Source organism: Cyprinodon tularosa, unplaced genomic scaffold (genome assembly GCF_016077235.1).
Source record: "Cyprinodon tularosa strain WSP-4 unplaced genomic scaffold, ASM1607723v1 ctg363, whole genome shotgun sequence".
NCBI classification, from domain to species: domain Eukaryota; kingdom Metazoa; phylum Chordata; class Actinopteri; order Cyprinodontiformes; family Cyprinodontidae; genus Cyprinodon; species Cyprinodon tularosa.
Genome location: NW_024039078.1, coordinates 17077 through 34158, shown reverse-complemented (window position 1 = coordinate 34158; position 17082 = coordinate 17077). Strand labels below are relative to the sequence as shown.

The following is a 17082-nucleotide window of genomic DNA, read 5'->3' as shown; positions in this document are numbered from 1 at the left end:
GATCTGCGATGTGTGTTCTATTCTGAATAAAATATTTGTTTTTGACACCTCCACATCATTGCATTCAGTTTTTATTCACAATTTGTTTAGTGTCCCAACTTTTTTGGAATCCGGTTTGTAGATAGATGTGACCTGGTTATAAATCTATTGAGCTCCTTCTGATTGAGGATATTTAAAGCCATTGGTGTTTATATACCTGAATAAACCGGCAAAAAAGTAAGTAATTAAAAGGTAGTTAAATACATGTAGTTACAATGGATGTGTCCCAATTTAGGGGTTGCATCCTTCAAAAGCTGCATAATGTGGAACAATTACATCACAGCTCTGCCCTGAAGGCTGTCCCAATCCACAAACCCTCCTAAGATGCCTTTAAGTGTGTGGCCGACAAATGCATGCTCCTTTTGCCTGATTTGAAGGGTGGGTCAGCTGTATGTTTCTTAGCCCATCTTTTCCCATTTCATAGTGGGTGGAAGTGCATTGGTCGAGCTAGGACAACGCAAGAAGGTGGCAAACATGAACGCAGGCATAGTGCACTTTCTGTCACCTAAAATAAACTAGTGAGATGTTTTTTAGGTGAGAAGATTAGATTATGATTTTGGATAATATATAAACATACTTTATAAACAGTTCATTTAAGTCCTTTATTTATTACACAGTAAATTTTGGATGAAAAATTAAAGTTAAAGGTATTGTGGAGGATTTTCACAAATTTTTAAAAGACCCACCCTCTGCACAAAAAAAAAAAAAAAAAAGAAATGCACATGCAAGAGCATGCATGAGCCCATTTCTCCTCGTGCACGCTCTGTTTAAAAGTGGCGGTTCTCATAGCTCATACAAGCTTACTGTGTCTAACCGTCCACCCTGGGAAGAATTTACCATCAGGCAATACTAGGCAGTTTTCTAGGGCCCCAAGTTCGTTGCATCGTTCATACAAGCTTAATTTCCAAAAGAACATTTTCAATTTTTCAACTATGTCAGATTCACCGCCGGTAATGAAAATGGGGACGAACACATAGGACGGCCTTACATAAACATATCACCAGAATGATTGACAATTAGGGGCTGTTCAGTGAAGTGGATAGCACTGCGGCCTTGCAGCAAGAAGGTTGTGGGTTTGATTCCTGGCCCGGGGTCTTTCTGCATGGAGTTTTCATGTTCTCCTTCATCTGCATCTGCATCTGTGGGTTTTCTCCGGGTTCAGGGTGTTGGAGATAGGGACCAGCACCCTTCGTGACCCCGCTTGGGATAAAACGTGTCAGAAAATGGATGGATGGATTGACAATTAGGAGGGCCACTAATTTAGATGATCCACCCGGAAAAAGAACATCCTCCTCTGTACCTTTAATGTAGGAGCACTAGAGTAATTTACTGTTAACTTCAGTTTTGAAAATGGTAAAAGAGAGCCAAGGACTACAGTGTAAGCTTCCATATATATAACTTAGAAAATATATTCCGAAGTGGTTGGTCTTTCTTAACACCAGGTTGTGTTTTCTTTATGGATGCTGTGATATCAGTATGTTTAAATGTGTTAAATAAGGAAGTCAGCTTTGTCACTCTGGGGCACATTCAATATGGGCCATGCTGTTGTCCTGCACAGCCTGTCCTGTTTTTCACTATGGAAATTGGCACCGTGGCCTTCTCTTCGCTAATCACTGTCATCATGCACTAATGATGCCAGAGATGAGTTCAAAGCAGTCAGTGGGGTCCGTGCTTCTGTTCACTCCCCCACTGTGCAGACGGATATCAGCGCTCATCAAAGAGTCTGGGAGATATTCTCTGTTAATGAAAAGATACAGATTCCTCTCATCCTCTTTTAACTCATCTTTTGATTGTATAATTACAACCAGGCTAGACATAATAATTATAAATGATGGCAGGGTCATTTAGAGTGGTTTTAGTTGTTATAATTATTGTGAAATAAGATCTTTTAATTACACATATTTAGTTCACATTCTGAATTGTGTGCTGTGTTAAAGTATTTCTCTTCTGGTTAGTAGACAGGAACAGGTTACTGATTTATGTTCATTTTTCTATGCTGTCTTCATAGACAGTGTAAGTCATTCACCAGTTAATATGTACTTTATTTAAGTAATGTTAAATGTCTGTATAATATATATAATAATATATATCATAATATAAAATCCAATCAAACATTTCTTCCTCTCATTACCAGTCCGTTTCATTTAAGAAAAGATGGTTTTAGTACCAATACCTTATTAAAGTAAAAGTTATAATTGTTTTCAGTAGCTTTAGGTTATGTGATTGACTGACACAACACTAATTAGACTGGAAGTATGATACAATATTATTTATCCAATATCAATGCATGTACTCTACTTGTATAATTAAGAAAATCATGATTTTCATTAGATTTTCTTTTATCAAATCAAACTTTAATCTGTACAGCATTATGTTGATATGGGCAACACAAAGTGCTTTACATAGTATTAAAAATCAATCCATATCAAGATAAACATGGAATTTGGCCAACCTGAGTGAAGATGACCCCTACATACACACCTTCCTCAAATCAAACAAAAATGGAATAAATTTGGTTTTTGTTTTTTTTAAGCTTTTTTTGTTTTGCTATATTTCATGAAAATGGGGCAGATGGACCCAGTATTCAAGGTGAGACAGTCAGTTGGAAAGTTCAAAATGTTTATTAACACAAAAACAACAAAACTGAAGCGTGGAGCTGCAGACCACAGCGGCTGCAGGTGGGGGGATGGGGCACCGCCCAGTCACTGACACACTAGAGGGAGAAACACAGGTAAGTGACCATGATCATCTGACGAGAGATGATTATCTGTGTGAGTCACTTACCTGGTTAAACAGTTTAGCCCATCCTCTCCGAGGAAGGCAGCCGATGGAATGCCAAACGAGCTTCGGCCCGGAGCAGCCCAGAGTGCCGATGCAGCAACGCCAGCGAGCAGGCAGGAATCCGATCCGGGTCAGGCAAAACAGATCAGACAGGACAGTTCTGGAATCCAGGAATCCCCTGCGCGGTCCCACACGGGAACAGAGAGATCCAGGGTTCCAGAAATCTACAGAGCGAGCAACAGGCTCAAACGGAAACGCACAGATGCAGACAGGCAGGCTCAGTGGTTGAGGGACAGAGCAGGGGACATAATCAGGAGACAAGAAAAACACCAAAACCCTCTCAACTCACTGGCTTCATGGGATGGGAACATGAACCTTAAAATAACTCTATCTGACAGAACAAACATCCAACATACAATGATCTGGGCCCGATCCTGGCCTGAGCAGAATATAAAGGAACAGACAAAGGTGGATGAGATGAGCGATGATTAAGAACCGGGCAGAGTTAGGCAGGTGAATGAAGAATTAAAGTCAGCTATAAGGGCATTTCATGACAGTAAATTCTCCAAATAATGCCTGTAACATTTAGACATCAATATAAGATGTTTATTTATACCGTTTATCAGAGAAAAAAAGGTTTAGGGGTAGATAGTCCTTAAGAGAAATAGAAATGTGTTATTTTTATAAACTCATTTTATAATTCTGAAGTTATTGAGAAAACACTCAGAAATGTTGGACTAAATCCATAAGTCTTTTTATTTTCACTATATTCTCTTCAGAAACGCATAACTGACTAACATTGACCCTTTTTTACATATCTTAACCAGACATCTATGCTTTGAGTAGTGTTACCTTTTCTCTTAGCATTCTCTATGGATTCAGTTCAGGGAGAGAAAAGTGCAGAAGGATCAAAAGGAAGAAAAAAACAAGTGAGAGCGACAGAGATCTAGTGATAAAGAGAAAGACAGACCAAAAAAAGAACAAGAAAACAGAGAGATGATGATGGAGAGCACAGGGCTGAGATGAATTCAGTGGCATTTATCTGTGCATGCCGTTAACAGGCTTATAGCAAATGAGTGCATGGTGTATTATCAAGCTTTTATAGCCCGAAGTAAAACACATTCATAATCAAACACACGGACAGGCATGTATTACACACATGCACCCGCAGAGAAGCACATACAGCCCTCCCATGTAAGGCTCCACTCCCAAGAATTTATGGCAGCAAACACATAAACACTCTTTGACAGTGTCTCCCAGACACACACGCACACAGATGCACTGCATCATTAGTATGCTGTGGCAGAGCGCAGCCAGGGCAGCAGAGGAGGATGATGAATATGTTTTTGGCAAAGAGCAAAAGAGACAGAGGAGAAGAGGGAATTGGAAGAAGGAGCACAGGAAGGAGAGATAGAGGGGAGATGGAAAAGGTGGAGAGGAAAGCAGCGATAGAAAGTGGAGCCTAATAACTACAGAAACTGACAGGAAACAACAACCCAATTACCAGCGCAGGACCGTCCTTTGTCTCTGCAAGCTTGTGATGGCAGATCCCCGTGGTCGGAGCTAAGTCCAGTTCAAAGGTTCCGTCTTTACAGGAAGCAGCTTGCAAACATGTCCAACCCTGAAGGAGAAAGTGGTTGAGTTCGTAAATAAGAAAACTGCAAAAATGCAATCAGGTTTTCCGAGTAGTGCTCTCTCAGTGGATTTGTGTGCTGTTGCCTGACATATAGTGTTCAGGAGGGGAACCGGGGATTGTTTTAAGGAAATGGGAGCCATGATAAATAGAGCTGCTGGACTGAAGGTGGTCAGTTTATATAAGTTAATTCATAAATAATGTAAAAGTAAATCCACCTGTATATAAGCCATCTGGATTGTACATATGACACCTCAAATCTCTGTGCTACTCCCTTGTATTTTTTTTATTTTTTTATTTCTTATTTTTATTTTGTTCTTCATTGTGTGCGATACATGTACACTTGCACCTTAATCTTTATTTATCTTGATATACTGTATATACCTGGATATACTGTATATATATTGTTTATTCTTATTGCACATTTTTCCTAACCTGACAACAGCCAGATGCATGTTTCGCTCCGCCTAGCTCCACTCACATACATCTGGGAACCCGCTCATTGAAAGTGATTTCCCCAACCGAATTTATGGTCTGTCCAATCAGGATGCAGGGCGGGTGTGTCCTGGAGTGGAGAAGCGACCGTGAGATTCCAACAACAATGGCGGCTCGCATTGAGGAAGCAAGCGTTAGCATTGATGCTGCTATTTCTTCTGTGTTGTCCAATCTATCTGATATTGTTTCATTAAAAGAACATCAGAGAACAGCTTTGAAGGCTTTTGTTGGTGGAAACGATGTTTCCACCAAGCTCTACCGGATTTGGCAAGAGCTTGATCTACCAAATGGCTCCTCCTCTCACAGCGTCACGGGTTAGCTTCGGTGTGAGTGGTTGAAATAGCACGTCAATAAAGATGACAGACAAGTGGCTTATCCAATCGTATGCAAGGAGTTTTGATAAGGCCCAGCCTTCAGTAAAGGCAATTCCTATGGCGGGTTCCCAGATGTATGTGAGTGGAGCTAGGCGGAGCGAGACATGCATCTGGCTGTTGTCAGGTTACATTTTTCCTCCTTGTTTGCACCTTCTTTAATTACTATGCCAATATGTGACCAGCGAATTTCTCCACTTTGAGATCAATAAAGCTCATCTAATCTAATCTAATCTAAAGCGCCATAATGCAGGGAAATCTGATCCAACAAGTCGGCTCAATTCAATGACGTTTTATTCCGGCGGTGTCTGATTCATCCTGGGTCCATCAAACTCCACAAATCCTAATCAACCCGTCTCTAATTCTATTAGAGTACATGCTTTTTTTGTACATTACGGTTAAGGCTGGTTTATGCTCTCTGCGTGGGTGTTGCAGTTAACGCAGATATGCCCCCTCCCCCTCCGCAGACACTCTGCTGCACCTCTCCGAAATTGTTAGGTGACTCTCAGACAGTGCCGCAGACAGGAGGCCTCTGATTGGTCAAATCTACATCCACTCTACTCTGTGCATATTTCCTGTTTGGTACCTTATCGGCTTGTTTTTTTTGTATTGTTGTTGTTCCTTTGTGGAAAACGACACGTGAAGACGGACCAGTTAGAAGACCGAAGTGAGCGAGAACGCTGGGACACTTTTTCCCCCTGGATCTCTGATCTTTTTCGCGGTCAAGTCCCTCGGTTGTTGCACAAACTTGCCCCATTGCATTTTTCCACTTCCTCACCACCTCCTCCATATCTAGACCTACAGCTAGTTCATGATTGTCCCTCTTGCATTGTGGCGTAGATTAAAATAGTGCAGACCACCCTTTAAAATTGGGCATAAATCAAAAATATCTGCGAGCTGGGCTGTTTATACAGCTGCAGGAATATAAACAGCCCTTTATCCACCTGAATTCCAGCTTTGATGGTTAACACTCAGTTTAAACCTGAATAACATACTTTTATTGCCTTTCTAGCCATCTGATAAAAGGCCAGGGGATTCTAATCAATTTCAATAAGGATTTGAGTCAGTAAAGTCAGGTTCTCTTGTTAACATGGGTTCACACAACAAGTTAGTTGTACCATTTTCTGCCTGTAGAATGTCAGGACGGCAAATCAGGCAAATTCAACATGTTTGATTGTTATATCCAGTCATGTGTGGCATCAAGAGCATTCAAAAAAGGAGATGCCGCCCACCTGTATGCTGAGGGCTGCTGCTGAACCAACTTCAACATTGTTTTTGGATTGTGTTCAAAAGTAGGATCATAATCCCGATGAACTAATGGCACTAATGAGATTTTGAGGTGCTTTCTCTGACTATAAAAAACCCAAAAACAAGTTTTTGTTTACTCATCCCAGCGCATAAAGCCAATCTATTTTCTCTGTCCCTGCCACTGAACACAGAGAACAGCAATGCCCGTCAGATGATTCTGCACTGTGGTCTTCATGTGGCTGGAGAGAGCATACTGCACACCAAAACTGTCCCATCCATATTTCTTATTCTTATATTTGGAGTCTTCAAGTTTTTAATTTGTGCTGTTTGAACCAGCATTTTGTCAATAATAGAAGTCCAATTAGATCAAATCTGGATCAATTCCGTACCAGGCTTAAATCTTCTGCCTATTTAGATAAAATTCTTCCCCTCATTACATTTATCAGGGAAACCTCTGCTCACTGCTGCTATTAACTATTATTTATAGCTACAGATCCTTTCAGGTTGTCCTTTTGTTCCATGATCTACACATGTTCACTACACCTCACCATGAACTAGAGGGTCCTGACACATACGGGGGGGTTGAAGGTCACCTCACCAATGACACACCTTTGATCCCTTTTTGGGAGCTATAAGAACGAGGACAGCTGCAGACGCAGCAGGAGAGAACAGCATGGTCTGAGAACGGGCAACACATGATCTTCCACAGTCCGTCTGATTGAAGAAACTCATTGCTCTGCAGAATTTGATCTAGATGATAACATGCTGTTGATGGTGCACAACTACTTCCATTTAAAGCACCCAGATGAAATGCCAGAACCTGGATACTGAGGTGATTTCATGCAAACACCTTGCACATGGCTCAGGGGAATAATGGGAGGAGCAAAGCCGCGCCTTTTTGGTTCCACAGTCCGTTGCGTCATCTGAACGCACACTGTGTCCTCTGGTTTGGAGATCCACTGGTTTGACGTGAAAGAATAAAGTGACCTATAATTGTCACGCTTTTAATTACCTCCCCTAAGGAGGCTATATTTTTAGGAGAGTATGTCTGTTTGTCTTTCTGTCTGTATGCAGGATAACTTGAAAAGTTATAGACAGATTTTATATAAATTTTTTACCAGAGGTGTCCCTGATTTCCCCAGATTTATAAAAAAAAAAGTATTAATGTATTTATTTGTTTTTTGCAATGTTCATTCATTTTAACTTAAATTTAAAAAAATTCCGACAAAAGGCTGTTAACCACTTTATGTGGGCTTCAGTTCTTTAAATGGAGTTTAAACACAGTTGAACTGTTATTATTTGTTCACACTGAATGCAGATGGCATGAACTAGGTGAGTGTTTACATGTGAGAAGCACCTTTAGGAGCGAAGGGATACAAGGGACACATTTCTAGGAATGTGAACAGCAGGATTATGGAGAACAGAGTCAAGCAGGAGGGAAGTTTTAAAGTTTGGATCGTTGAATGCTCAAACTACTTTAGCCTTGTATGTGACTGAACCCGTTGAGTAAATTATTTCCCCAGCCTTAAAAACTCTATGGGGTCTCCCAGGGAGTTCCACTGCTGCAGTTCAACGTTTTAGAGCTCAAGGCAAACTGGAAAAGTGCATCAGAGATAACACCTGTCTCCAGACAACATTCATTTTTAATCATCTTATATCAACAAACTTAAAAATTGTTGTAACTCTCCAACATAGTCAGCATGGTTCCCTCAGGTCCCAAAAAATCCTTGAAAGTTTTTTTAACTTTAAAAAATAAGTATAAGCACTGTTCTCATCCAGAATAACTTGATCATGTTTATTGTTTACATGACACTGATCGGATTATTAATCTGTATGAGGCACTCCTGTCTATTGGATTATAATTTCATTCCAATTTTAAAGCATCCAATAAGAGTTGTCCAATAAGACATTTTTAGTCCGATGAGCCATTCTCTGTAAAGTACCTACAGATTATACTTTTGCTAAATTTGAAATCAGGGGCTGCATCCTCCGAAGGCCAGAATCGTCTGCGTAGCGTGGCGCCGAGGTCTGTTTGGATTATGCGGCCGACACATGCATCCTTCTTTTTACCCGTTTTGAAGGACAGGTCTGTTGTATCCTACGTAGCCTTGGATATCCCGTGATTTATTGCGAAACCAAGCAAGCCAGCTGCTCCAAGCTCAGAGGCAAAAGGTAAATGGCGCAGAACAGTGGTGATTATTGGAAGTGCAGTTTAATATAATACAAGTATGTGAATAGTTCCGTCTGATATAAATGAAAGTAGTCTTTTAAAATGGTTATTGAGTCAGATATGTGGTGGGTAATGTTTGGTTTATTGAAAGGTTTTAATCTGTCTCTGTGTAAAGGAGTCTGGCTGACATTTAAGGACAGATTCTAATACAGGTGCTGGTCATAAAATTAGAATATCATGAAAAAGTAGATTGATTTCAGTAATTCCATTTAAAAAGTGAAACTTGTATATTATATCCATACATTACATACAAACTCATATATTTCAGATGTTTATTTTGTTTAATTTTGATGATTACAAATGACAACAAATGAAAATCTCAAATTCATCATATCAGAAAATTAGAATATTGTGAAAAGGTTCAAAATTGATGGCCCCTGGTGCCACACTCTAATCAGCTAATTAACTCAAACCACCTGCAAAAGCCTTTAAATGGTCTTTCAGTCTAGTTCTATAGGCTACACAATCATGGGGAAGACTGCTGACTTGACAGTTGTCCAAAAGACGACCATCGACACCTTGCACAAGGAGGGCAAGACACAAAAGGTCATCGCTAAAGAGGCTGGCTGTTCACAGAGCTCAGTGTCCAAGCACATTAATAGAGAGGCGAAGGGAAGGAAAAGATGTGGTCGAAAAAAGTGTACAAGCAAGAGAGATAACCGCACCCTGGAGAGGATTGTGAAACAAAACCCATTCAAAAATGTGGGGGAGATTCACAAAGAGTGGACTGCAGCTGGAGTGAGTGCTTCAAGAACCACCACACACAGACGTATGAAAGACATGGGTTTCTGCTGTCGCATTCCTTGTGTCAAGCCACTCTTGAACCACAGACAGCGTCAGAAGCGTCTTGCCTGGGCTAAAGAGAAACAGGACTGGACTGCTGGTGAGTGGTCCAAAGTCATGTTCTCTGATGAAAGTAAATTTTGCATTTCCTTTGGAAATCAAGGTCCCAGAGTCTGGAGGAAAAGAAGAGAGGCACTTCATCCACGTTGCTTGAAGTCCAGTGTAAAGTTTCCACAGTCAGTGATGGTTTGGGGTGCCATGTCATCTGCTGGTGTTGGTCCATTGTGTTTTCTGAGGTCCAGGGTCAACGCAGCCACATACCAGGAAGTTTTAGAGCACTTCATGCTTCCTGCAGCTGACCAACTTTTTGGAGATGCAGATTTCATTTTCCAACAGGACTTGGCACCTGCACACAGTGCCAAAGCTACCAGTACCTGGTTGAAGGACCATGGTATCCCTGTTCTTAATTGGCCAGCAAACTCTCCTGACCTTAACCCCATAGAAAATCTATGGGGTATTGTGAAGAAGAAGATGCAATACACCAGACCCAACAATTCAGAAGAGCTAAAAGCCACTATTAGAGCAACCTGGGCTATCATAACACCTGAGCAGTGCCACAGACTGATCGACTCCATGCCACGCCGCATTGCTGCAGTAATACAGGCCAAAGGAGGCCCAACTAAATACTGAGTGCTGTACATGCTCATACTTTTCATGTTCATACTTTTCAGTTGGCCAACATTTCTATAAATCCTTTGTTTTTATTGGTCTTCAGTAATATTCTAATTTTCTGATATGATGAATTTGAGATTTTCATTTGTTGTCATTTGTAATCATCAAAATTAAACAAAATAAACATCTGAAATATATGAGTTTGTATGTAATGTATGAATATAATATACAAGTTTCACTTTTTAAATGGAATTACTGAAATCAATCTACTTTTTCATGATATTCTAATTTTACGACCAGCACCTGTATATCTGATATTTTTGGGGACCAGAAATCTTATACAGTGATGCTTTTGAAGCTGAAATGTTAAATAAATAAATAAAAAGAAACAGCAGTGAGTCCAATATTTATTATTTTCCTGCATTGTGTGTCGGCTCTCACAGTTGCTAAGTGACAGAGCGTACGTGCAGTGAAAGCCTTGGAAGGCTGGACCTGTGTGAATCCAGGCAAAACTCTTCTGTCTGCATATTCTCACAGACCTTGAAGGATCCAGTCCAGATAGAACGGTTCTTTGGAGGATGCAGCCTTTAAAATCGAACACACCCTTTGAGTGGTAACTGGAGATAAATGCTTCTGCATGTGGTCCTTGAATTCAAGGAAACTGGTTCTGGAAAACCCCTGAAGGTGCTTGGATTCAATGTTAACCAAACTGCTGGAACCTTGACCGAGCCCCAATTCAGATCAAGCTGGGTTTTAGTGGATACCACAAGCTTCTTGCATTGTTAGAGGTCTCATCACGATAATATGCCAAGCTGCCAGACTGGATCAGTTTGAAGCTGCCACCATGTCCTTCTTCTACTTTCTTTACCTGTGTGGCTTAAAGATGAAGGAAAAAAATTCTGTCTTAAAATCTGTGAGTTTTTATTTTGTTATCTAATGCAGGCCAGTTAGTTATACGTCAGCCTGAACACCTAAATTTGGCCAATCATATATCAACAATCATCTGCCAATCAAATTTTTTCGGTCATAGCATCTTGATTCATATGTCGCAGCTAATATACGCACCGGTTGAAATAAGAATCATTTCCTTTCCCATTGAGTTCCGTCCCAGTGTTCACGGGGATGGACGTCTGTGTCTTCAGCAGGCGTAGAGCTAACAGAACTGGCAGCGTTGCGAGGCAAGGGCTCAAACATGTACGGCTGTAAGCCTTCTACACCAAACCAAGCTTCTGCCGCCCTGGCGTCCTCTTCCACAACATCTTGGTCCCCGCTTTCCTCCTCTAAATAAAAAATGTATGATGGAGGAGACTCATCCACGACCTCCGACACTAAACTCTCCTCCTCTTGCATGTTTCCTCTGTCCATAGCGTTCCTTGACAGTGTCGTTTTAGTGCTACTTGGTCCCAATGGAATTTCCCATTGGGAAACCTATTGTCTGTAACAAAAGTTTTTTTTTGTTGTTGTTGTTGTTTTTTTGTAAAATCTAGTGTTGATTTGTGTGTGACAGACGTGTATCGGACACTTATGACAGCTATTCTAAATTCCATATTTTAACTGGATGGGTGGCAAGCCTTGCTGCTACTATTTTGGTGCGTGCTAACAGAAAGACTTCAGGGTTTTGGTAGAATCTAACCCTGAACAGGTCAGGACCATTTTGGCAGCTAAAAGTGAAAACAACACCACCGTCATAAATCCCACTTCTGCCAGAGAAGATTTCCTAAAATGTGGAGATATTTTGAAATGAAAACTGGTTGTATTTCAGTCAGGCAACCACGGAGCAAGAGTTGCATCAGCAGAAGAGATTTCATACTCAGCGTTCAGGTGTTGGAGTTGCTTCATAAAGTCTCTCATGCAAAACAAACCAGGAAGACGAGAATGAAATTATTGTTTGGTTTCTGTTTAAGATGTGGGCGTCTTGATGTGTGTGCACTGCCAAGCCTGCTGTGAAACAACTGGCACCCACATAAAAATAGGAGATCGTGTAGCTCTCGTAGTGCTTTAAGCTTTGTTTTTTCCCCTGTTTCTGCTAAATCTTGTTCTATTTATCAGGAACAACATTTCCAGCTGCTTTCCGATAGCAGAGATCCTGCGTCTTAAGGCTGGTTGGGTGGTGCTTAATTTAAATCTGAGCCAAGCCACCAGCTGGGTAATATATTCACCCATAGATCCTCTCTGCTAGCCTTCCTCAAGTCTCCAAAAGCCAAAGATGTGAGGAGGTTTGTTGTTGTAGCCTGCAGCTCTGCATCGATCTCCCAGAAACTTCACTGGCTCAGTTAATCACCTCGTTCCTAGAGAGGGCAGGAAACAACAAGCCGGAAAAGAGAAAATGTCCATTTTCCGGTGTTGAGTAATTCATTTTAATTGCTGAGTAACAGCGCTTGAAGAGAAATTACTGGCCTGACATTTGGAGATATTGGGTTTCTTTCGTTTGTTTCGGTGCTGTTTTGTTCTCGTAAGTGATGTACAGAACTGCATGGGAGCTAACAAAGGGATAGGATGGTGAGGAAGAGGAGGAGGGGCTTTCCTGTCAAACATAATCTCCCTTTTCTTTGCCTGAAAGAGGGGAAAAGTTGAATCGGAATATAAGCATGAAATTTGGCTGAGGTGAAGTGAGAAAGACAAGCGGGGAGAAAAAGGGGGTCAAACAATGAGGAAGAGGGGATAAAAGTGAGGGTCGCCGGAAGAAATATGAGTGGATGTTTATAATATCTTCAAACTATACTAAATTATGTTGTTTTTACATCAGTTTCTCTATAAATACCCACAACCCAAGAAACACAGGTTAGTGTCGCTTTAATTCAATTCACATTAAAGTATTTCAAACCATCAATATTCAACAGGCTTGAATGATAATTGCCTTAATTCTGTAAAGCACCTTTCAGTTAATTTTTTTTTTTTTTATTATTATCTAGTTCGCTTTACAACACACCTTCAGGGGACCTTACAAAGATAATTCAATTAAAGCATCGAGAAAGATTTATATTTTATCTAAGGATTGCATCCAGTCATTGACTTCAGTAGATACACTATATTGCCAAAAGTATTTGCTCACCCATCCAAATTATTGGAATCAGGTGTTCCAATCACTTCCATGGCCACAGGTGTATAAATTCAAGCACCTAGGCATGCAGACTGTTTTTACAAACATTTGTGAAAGAATGGGTCGCTCTCAGGAGCTCAGTGAATTCCAGCGTGGAACTGTGATAGGATGCCACCTGTGCAACAAATCCAGTCGTGAAATTTCCTCGCTCCTAAATATTCCACAGTCAACTGTCAGCTGTATTATAAGAAAATGGAAGTGTTTGGGAACGACAGCAACTCAGCCACGAAGTGGTAGGCCACGTAAACTGACGGAGCGGGGTCAGCGGATGCTGAAGCGCATAGTGCGAAGAGGTCGCCAACTTTCTGCAGAGTCAATCACTACAGACCTCCAAACTTCATGTGGCCTTCAGATTAGCTCAAGAACAGTGCGCAGAGAGCTTCATGGAATGGGTTTCCATGGTCGAGCAGCTGCATCCAAGCCATACATCACCAAGTGCAATGCAAAGCGTCGGATGCGGTGGTGTAAAGCACGCCGCCACTGGACTCTAGAGCAGTGGAGACGCGTTCTCTGGAGTGACGAATCGCGCTTCTCCATCTGGCAATCTGATGGACGGGTCTGGGTTTGGCGGTTGCCAGGAGAACGGTACTTGTCTGACTGCATTGTGCCAAGTGTAAAGTTTGGTGGAGGGGGGATTATGGTGTGGGGTTGTTTTTCAGGAGCTGGGCTTGGCCCCTTAGTTCCAGTGAAAGGAACTCTGAATGCTTCAGCATACCAAGACATTTTGGACAATTCCATGCTCCCAACTTTGTGGGAACAGTTTGGAGCTGGCCCCTTCCTCTTCCAACATGACTGTGCACCAGTGCACAAAGCAAGGTCCATAAAGACATGGATGACAGAGTCTGGTGTGGATGAACTTGACTGGCCTGCACAGAGTCCTGACCTCAACCCGATAGAACACCTTTGGGATGAATTAGAGCGGAGACTGAGAGCCAGGCCTTCTCGTCCAACATCAGTGTGCGACCTCACAAATGCGCTTCTGGAAGAATGGTCAAAAATTCCCATAAACACACTCCTAAACCTTGTGGACAGCCTTCCCAGAAGAGTTGAAGCTGTTCTAGCTGCAAAGGGTGGACCGACGTCATATTGAACCCTATGGATTAGGAACGGGATGTCACTTAAGCTCATATGTGAGTCAAGGCAGGTGAGCAAATACTTTTGGCAATATAGTGTATTTACTGGCTGTTTTTGAGACAACAGCAATCTGTTACACCAAGTACATTTTAGAAATATTAGCTGTTAAAGGAAAAGTCCGGTCAGCAAGGAATGATCAATGTTTCATTATCTATACATAAAACTAATATGTTTGCAGTGATTTAATGAATTTGGCTTTAATCAATAATCTTAAATCAATCTTCCGGCAGTGACATCACGGTGCGGTAAGCCTAGCGCCATTCTCCCCGCTTTACGAACAAGATCAATGGGAACTTCTAGACACATCTGCAATCAACAATTATTGAAGATTTCCAGAGGACTTCACCATTGAAATTCACCAGAGCTATAGTGAATCTGACAATGCCCACGTGCATGGCAGCTGGATGTTGGAAAACATCGGGTAAAAGGGGAAAAAAAATTAGTTATTTCACTTTTCCGTTTTCTGATCCTCCACAGACCGGTTGGTCGTTGGATTGCCAACTTGGAGAGGGAGGATTTACAATCGAATTTCTGGCCAGAGAAAAAACACGTAATATGTAGCCAACATTTGGAAGAAGAATGGTTTCAAGATGACTTGGATAATAGCGCTTTGTGACAAACACCAGATACAGCACTGGGACTTGATCAACAGCCGATAACGCACCGTGACGTCACAAACCAGTAGGTGGCAGTAGTGTTCTTTGACAAACATGGATGCCTCCAGTAAAGCACATTCAAATGAAAATTATTCTTAATTAAAAGCATCATTTATTGAACAGTATGTAATAATTTCATCTTTAAAGTATTTTAAGAAGTTTGAATTCTGAATATGACCGGACTTTTCTTTTAAAGAAAATATGGATTAAAATCAGCCCATATTTTTCTGTTTGCCTTTTAAGGCAAGTCGCATTTATTTGTGTGGCTTTCATACAAAAGGTTCACCAGAAATCAGAAGAAAGTAAGGAAGAAAATCAAAAAGCATAAAAATAAAAGCATTGCAAGCATTAAAATAGAGAGATTAAAATACAGCAGATAAATGCTTGAAACAGTTCATTAGTCTGATTCTTAATTTAAAAAACTGCTTTAAACAGAAATAGTCTGTTTATCCATCCATCCAACCATCCATCCATCATCCATCCATCCATCCATTCATCATCCATCCATCCATCACCCATCTACCATCCATCCATCCATTATCCATCCATCCATCATCCATCCATTCATCATCCATCCATCCATCCATCCATCCATCCATCCATCCATCCATCCATCCATCCATCCATCCATCCATCCATCATCTCTCCCTCCCAGCTTGATCTGCTGCATATTTAGCCTTCCCTGGAAATGCCTTTCCAAATTTTTCTTTTTATTTTTTGACAACCTTTCATTACAAAGCAAAAATGCAGACAATCCTTCCACATTGATAATGAAAGCAAATGATTCTGTCCATTCTTTGAATCCTCTTTTCTCATCAGTTATGTTCCTTGTTTCCCTTTGGGATCCATGGTCCGAAACACATCCACCGCTTTGTTTGCCTGGCACCGCTCCATGCTGGTTGCAAGTTATGACCACTGATCTCTATGGCTGTGATGCAATTTACTGTTTAAATTTATTTATTATACAAATATTTACTGCATTGGAAAACATAATTAATTTTTGTTTGACCTCGTGCACACCATATGAAATAAAAATGGATTTTCATAAATTTTTGAAAAAGCTCCAGGGAGCCATAAGGGGGGCGCTAAAGAGCCGCGTGTAATGGCAAACCAACCGGACATTGTGGTGGTGGACAAAAAGCAGAGGAAAGCTGTTGTGGTTGACATAGCAACCAAGTGACTGCAACATCAAGAAAAAAGAACATGAGAAACTAGAGAAATACCAGGGGCTCAGAGAAGAGCTGGAGAAAACCTGGAAGGTCAAGGCATCAGTGGTACCCGTGGTCATTAGGGCCCTCGGGGCAGTGACTCCCAAACTGGAGGAGTGGTTACAGCAGAACTCTGGAAATACATCAGACATCTCGGTCCAGAAAGTGAAGTTCTATAGGAACAGCAAAGATACTGGCAGAACCCTCAAGCTCCCAGGCTCTGGTATACATTGGGGTCATGGGTTGAAATGATTGGGACCTCCTGATTTATGGTATTATTCTGCTCTCCTTGTATTTTGTCTGAATGAACCTCATTCCTGGGTCATTCACTAACAGCTGCTTTAAACTGAACTACAGAAGCATGCCTGCCTTTCATGGTGGAATAATTACCAGGAAGACGTAAAAAAAAAAAGGAGCTGAGACTGAATCTCTAAATCTATCTTTCTGTTTCTGTGTCCTGACAGGTGTCTGACAAGGCCAAAGCCAGAAGCGCTGCACTAAGGTAAGACTAAAGGTCCTGCTCCATGATGGGACACCTGGGATCTGTTTATGTTGGGTGCTTAAATGCATTGTGTATCCTTCTGCTTTCGCCTCAAAAAAAGTAACTGCAGAGCACATTTAATCTGAAATGGGACACATTGTTAGAGCCAAGAAAAGAAGCTTTAAATGAATGTTCTTTGGCGAGAAACACGGCAGCAGTCCATTCTGGATGAATCCCTGAATGTTTCTTTA

General features: G+C 41.2%; 1 protein-coding gene across 1 annotated transcript in view; it reads left to right on the top strand.

The window, feature by feature from the left end:
- The window catches only part of LOC119790390 (AF4/FMR2 family member 2-like), a 248207-nt gene extending 231351 nt beyond the window's left edge, over positions 1 to 16856 (top strand). Inside the window, exon 10 of the mRNA XM_038295934.1 lies at positions 16815 to 16856. Coding sequence (XP_038151862.1) covers positions 16815 to 16856 — 42 coding nt within the window. The remainder of the gene's footprint in view (positions 1 to 16814) is intronic.
- The last annotated feature ends 226 nt before the right edge of the window (positions 16857 to 17082 follow it).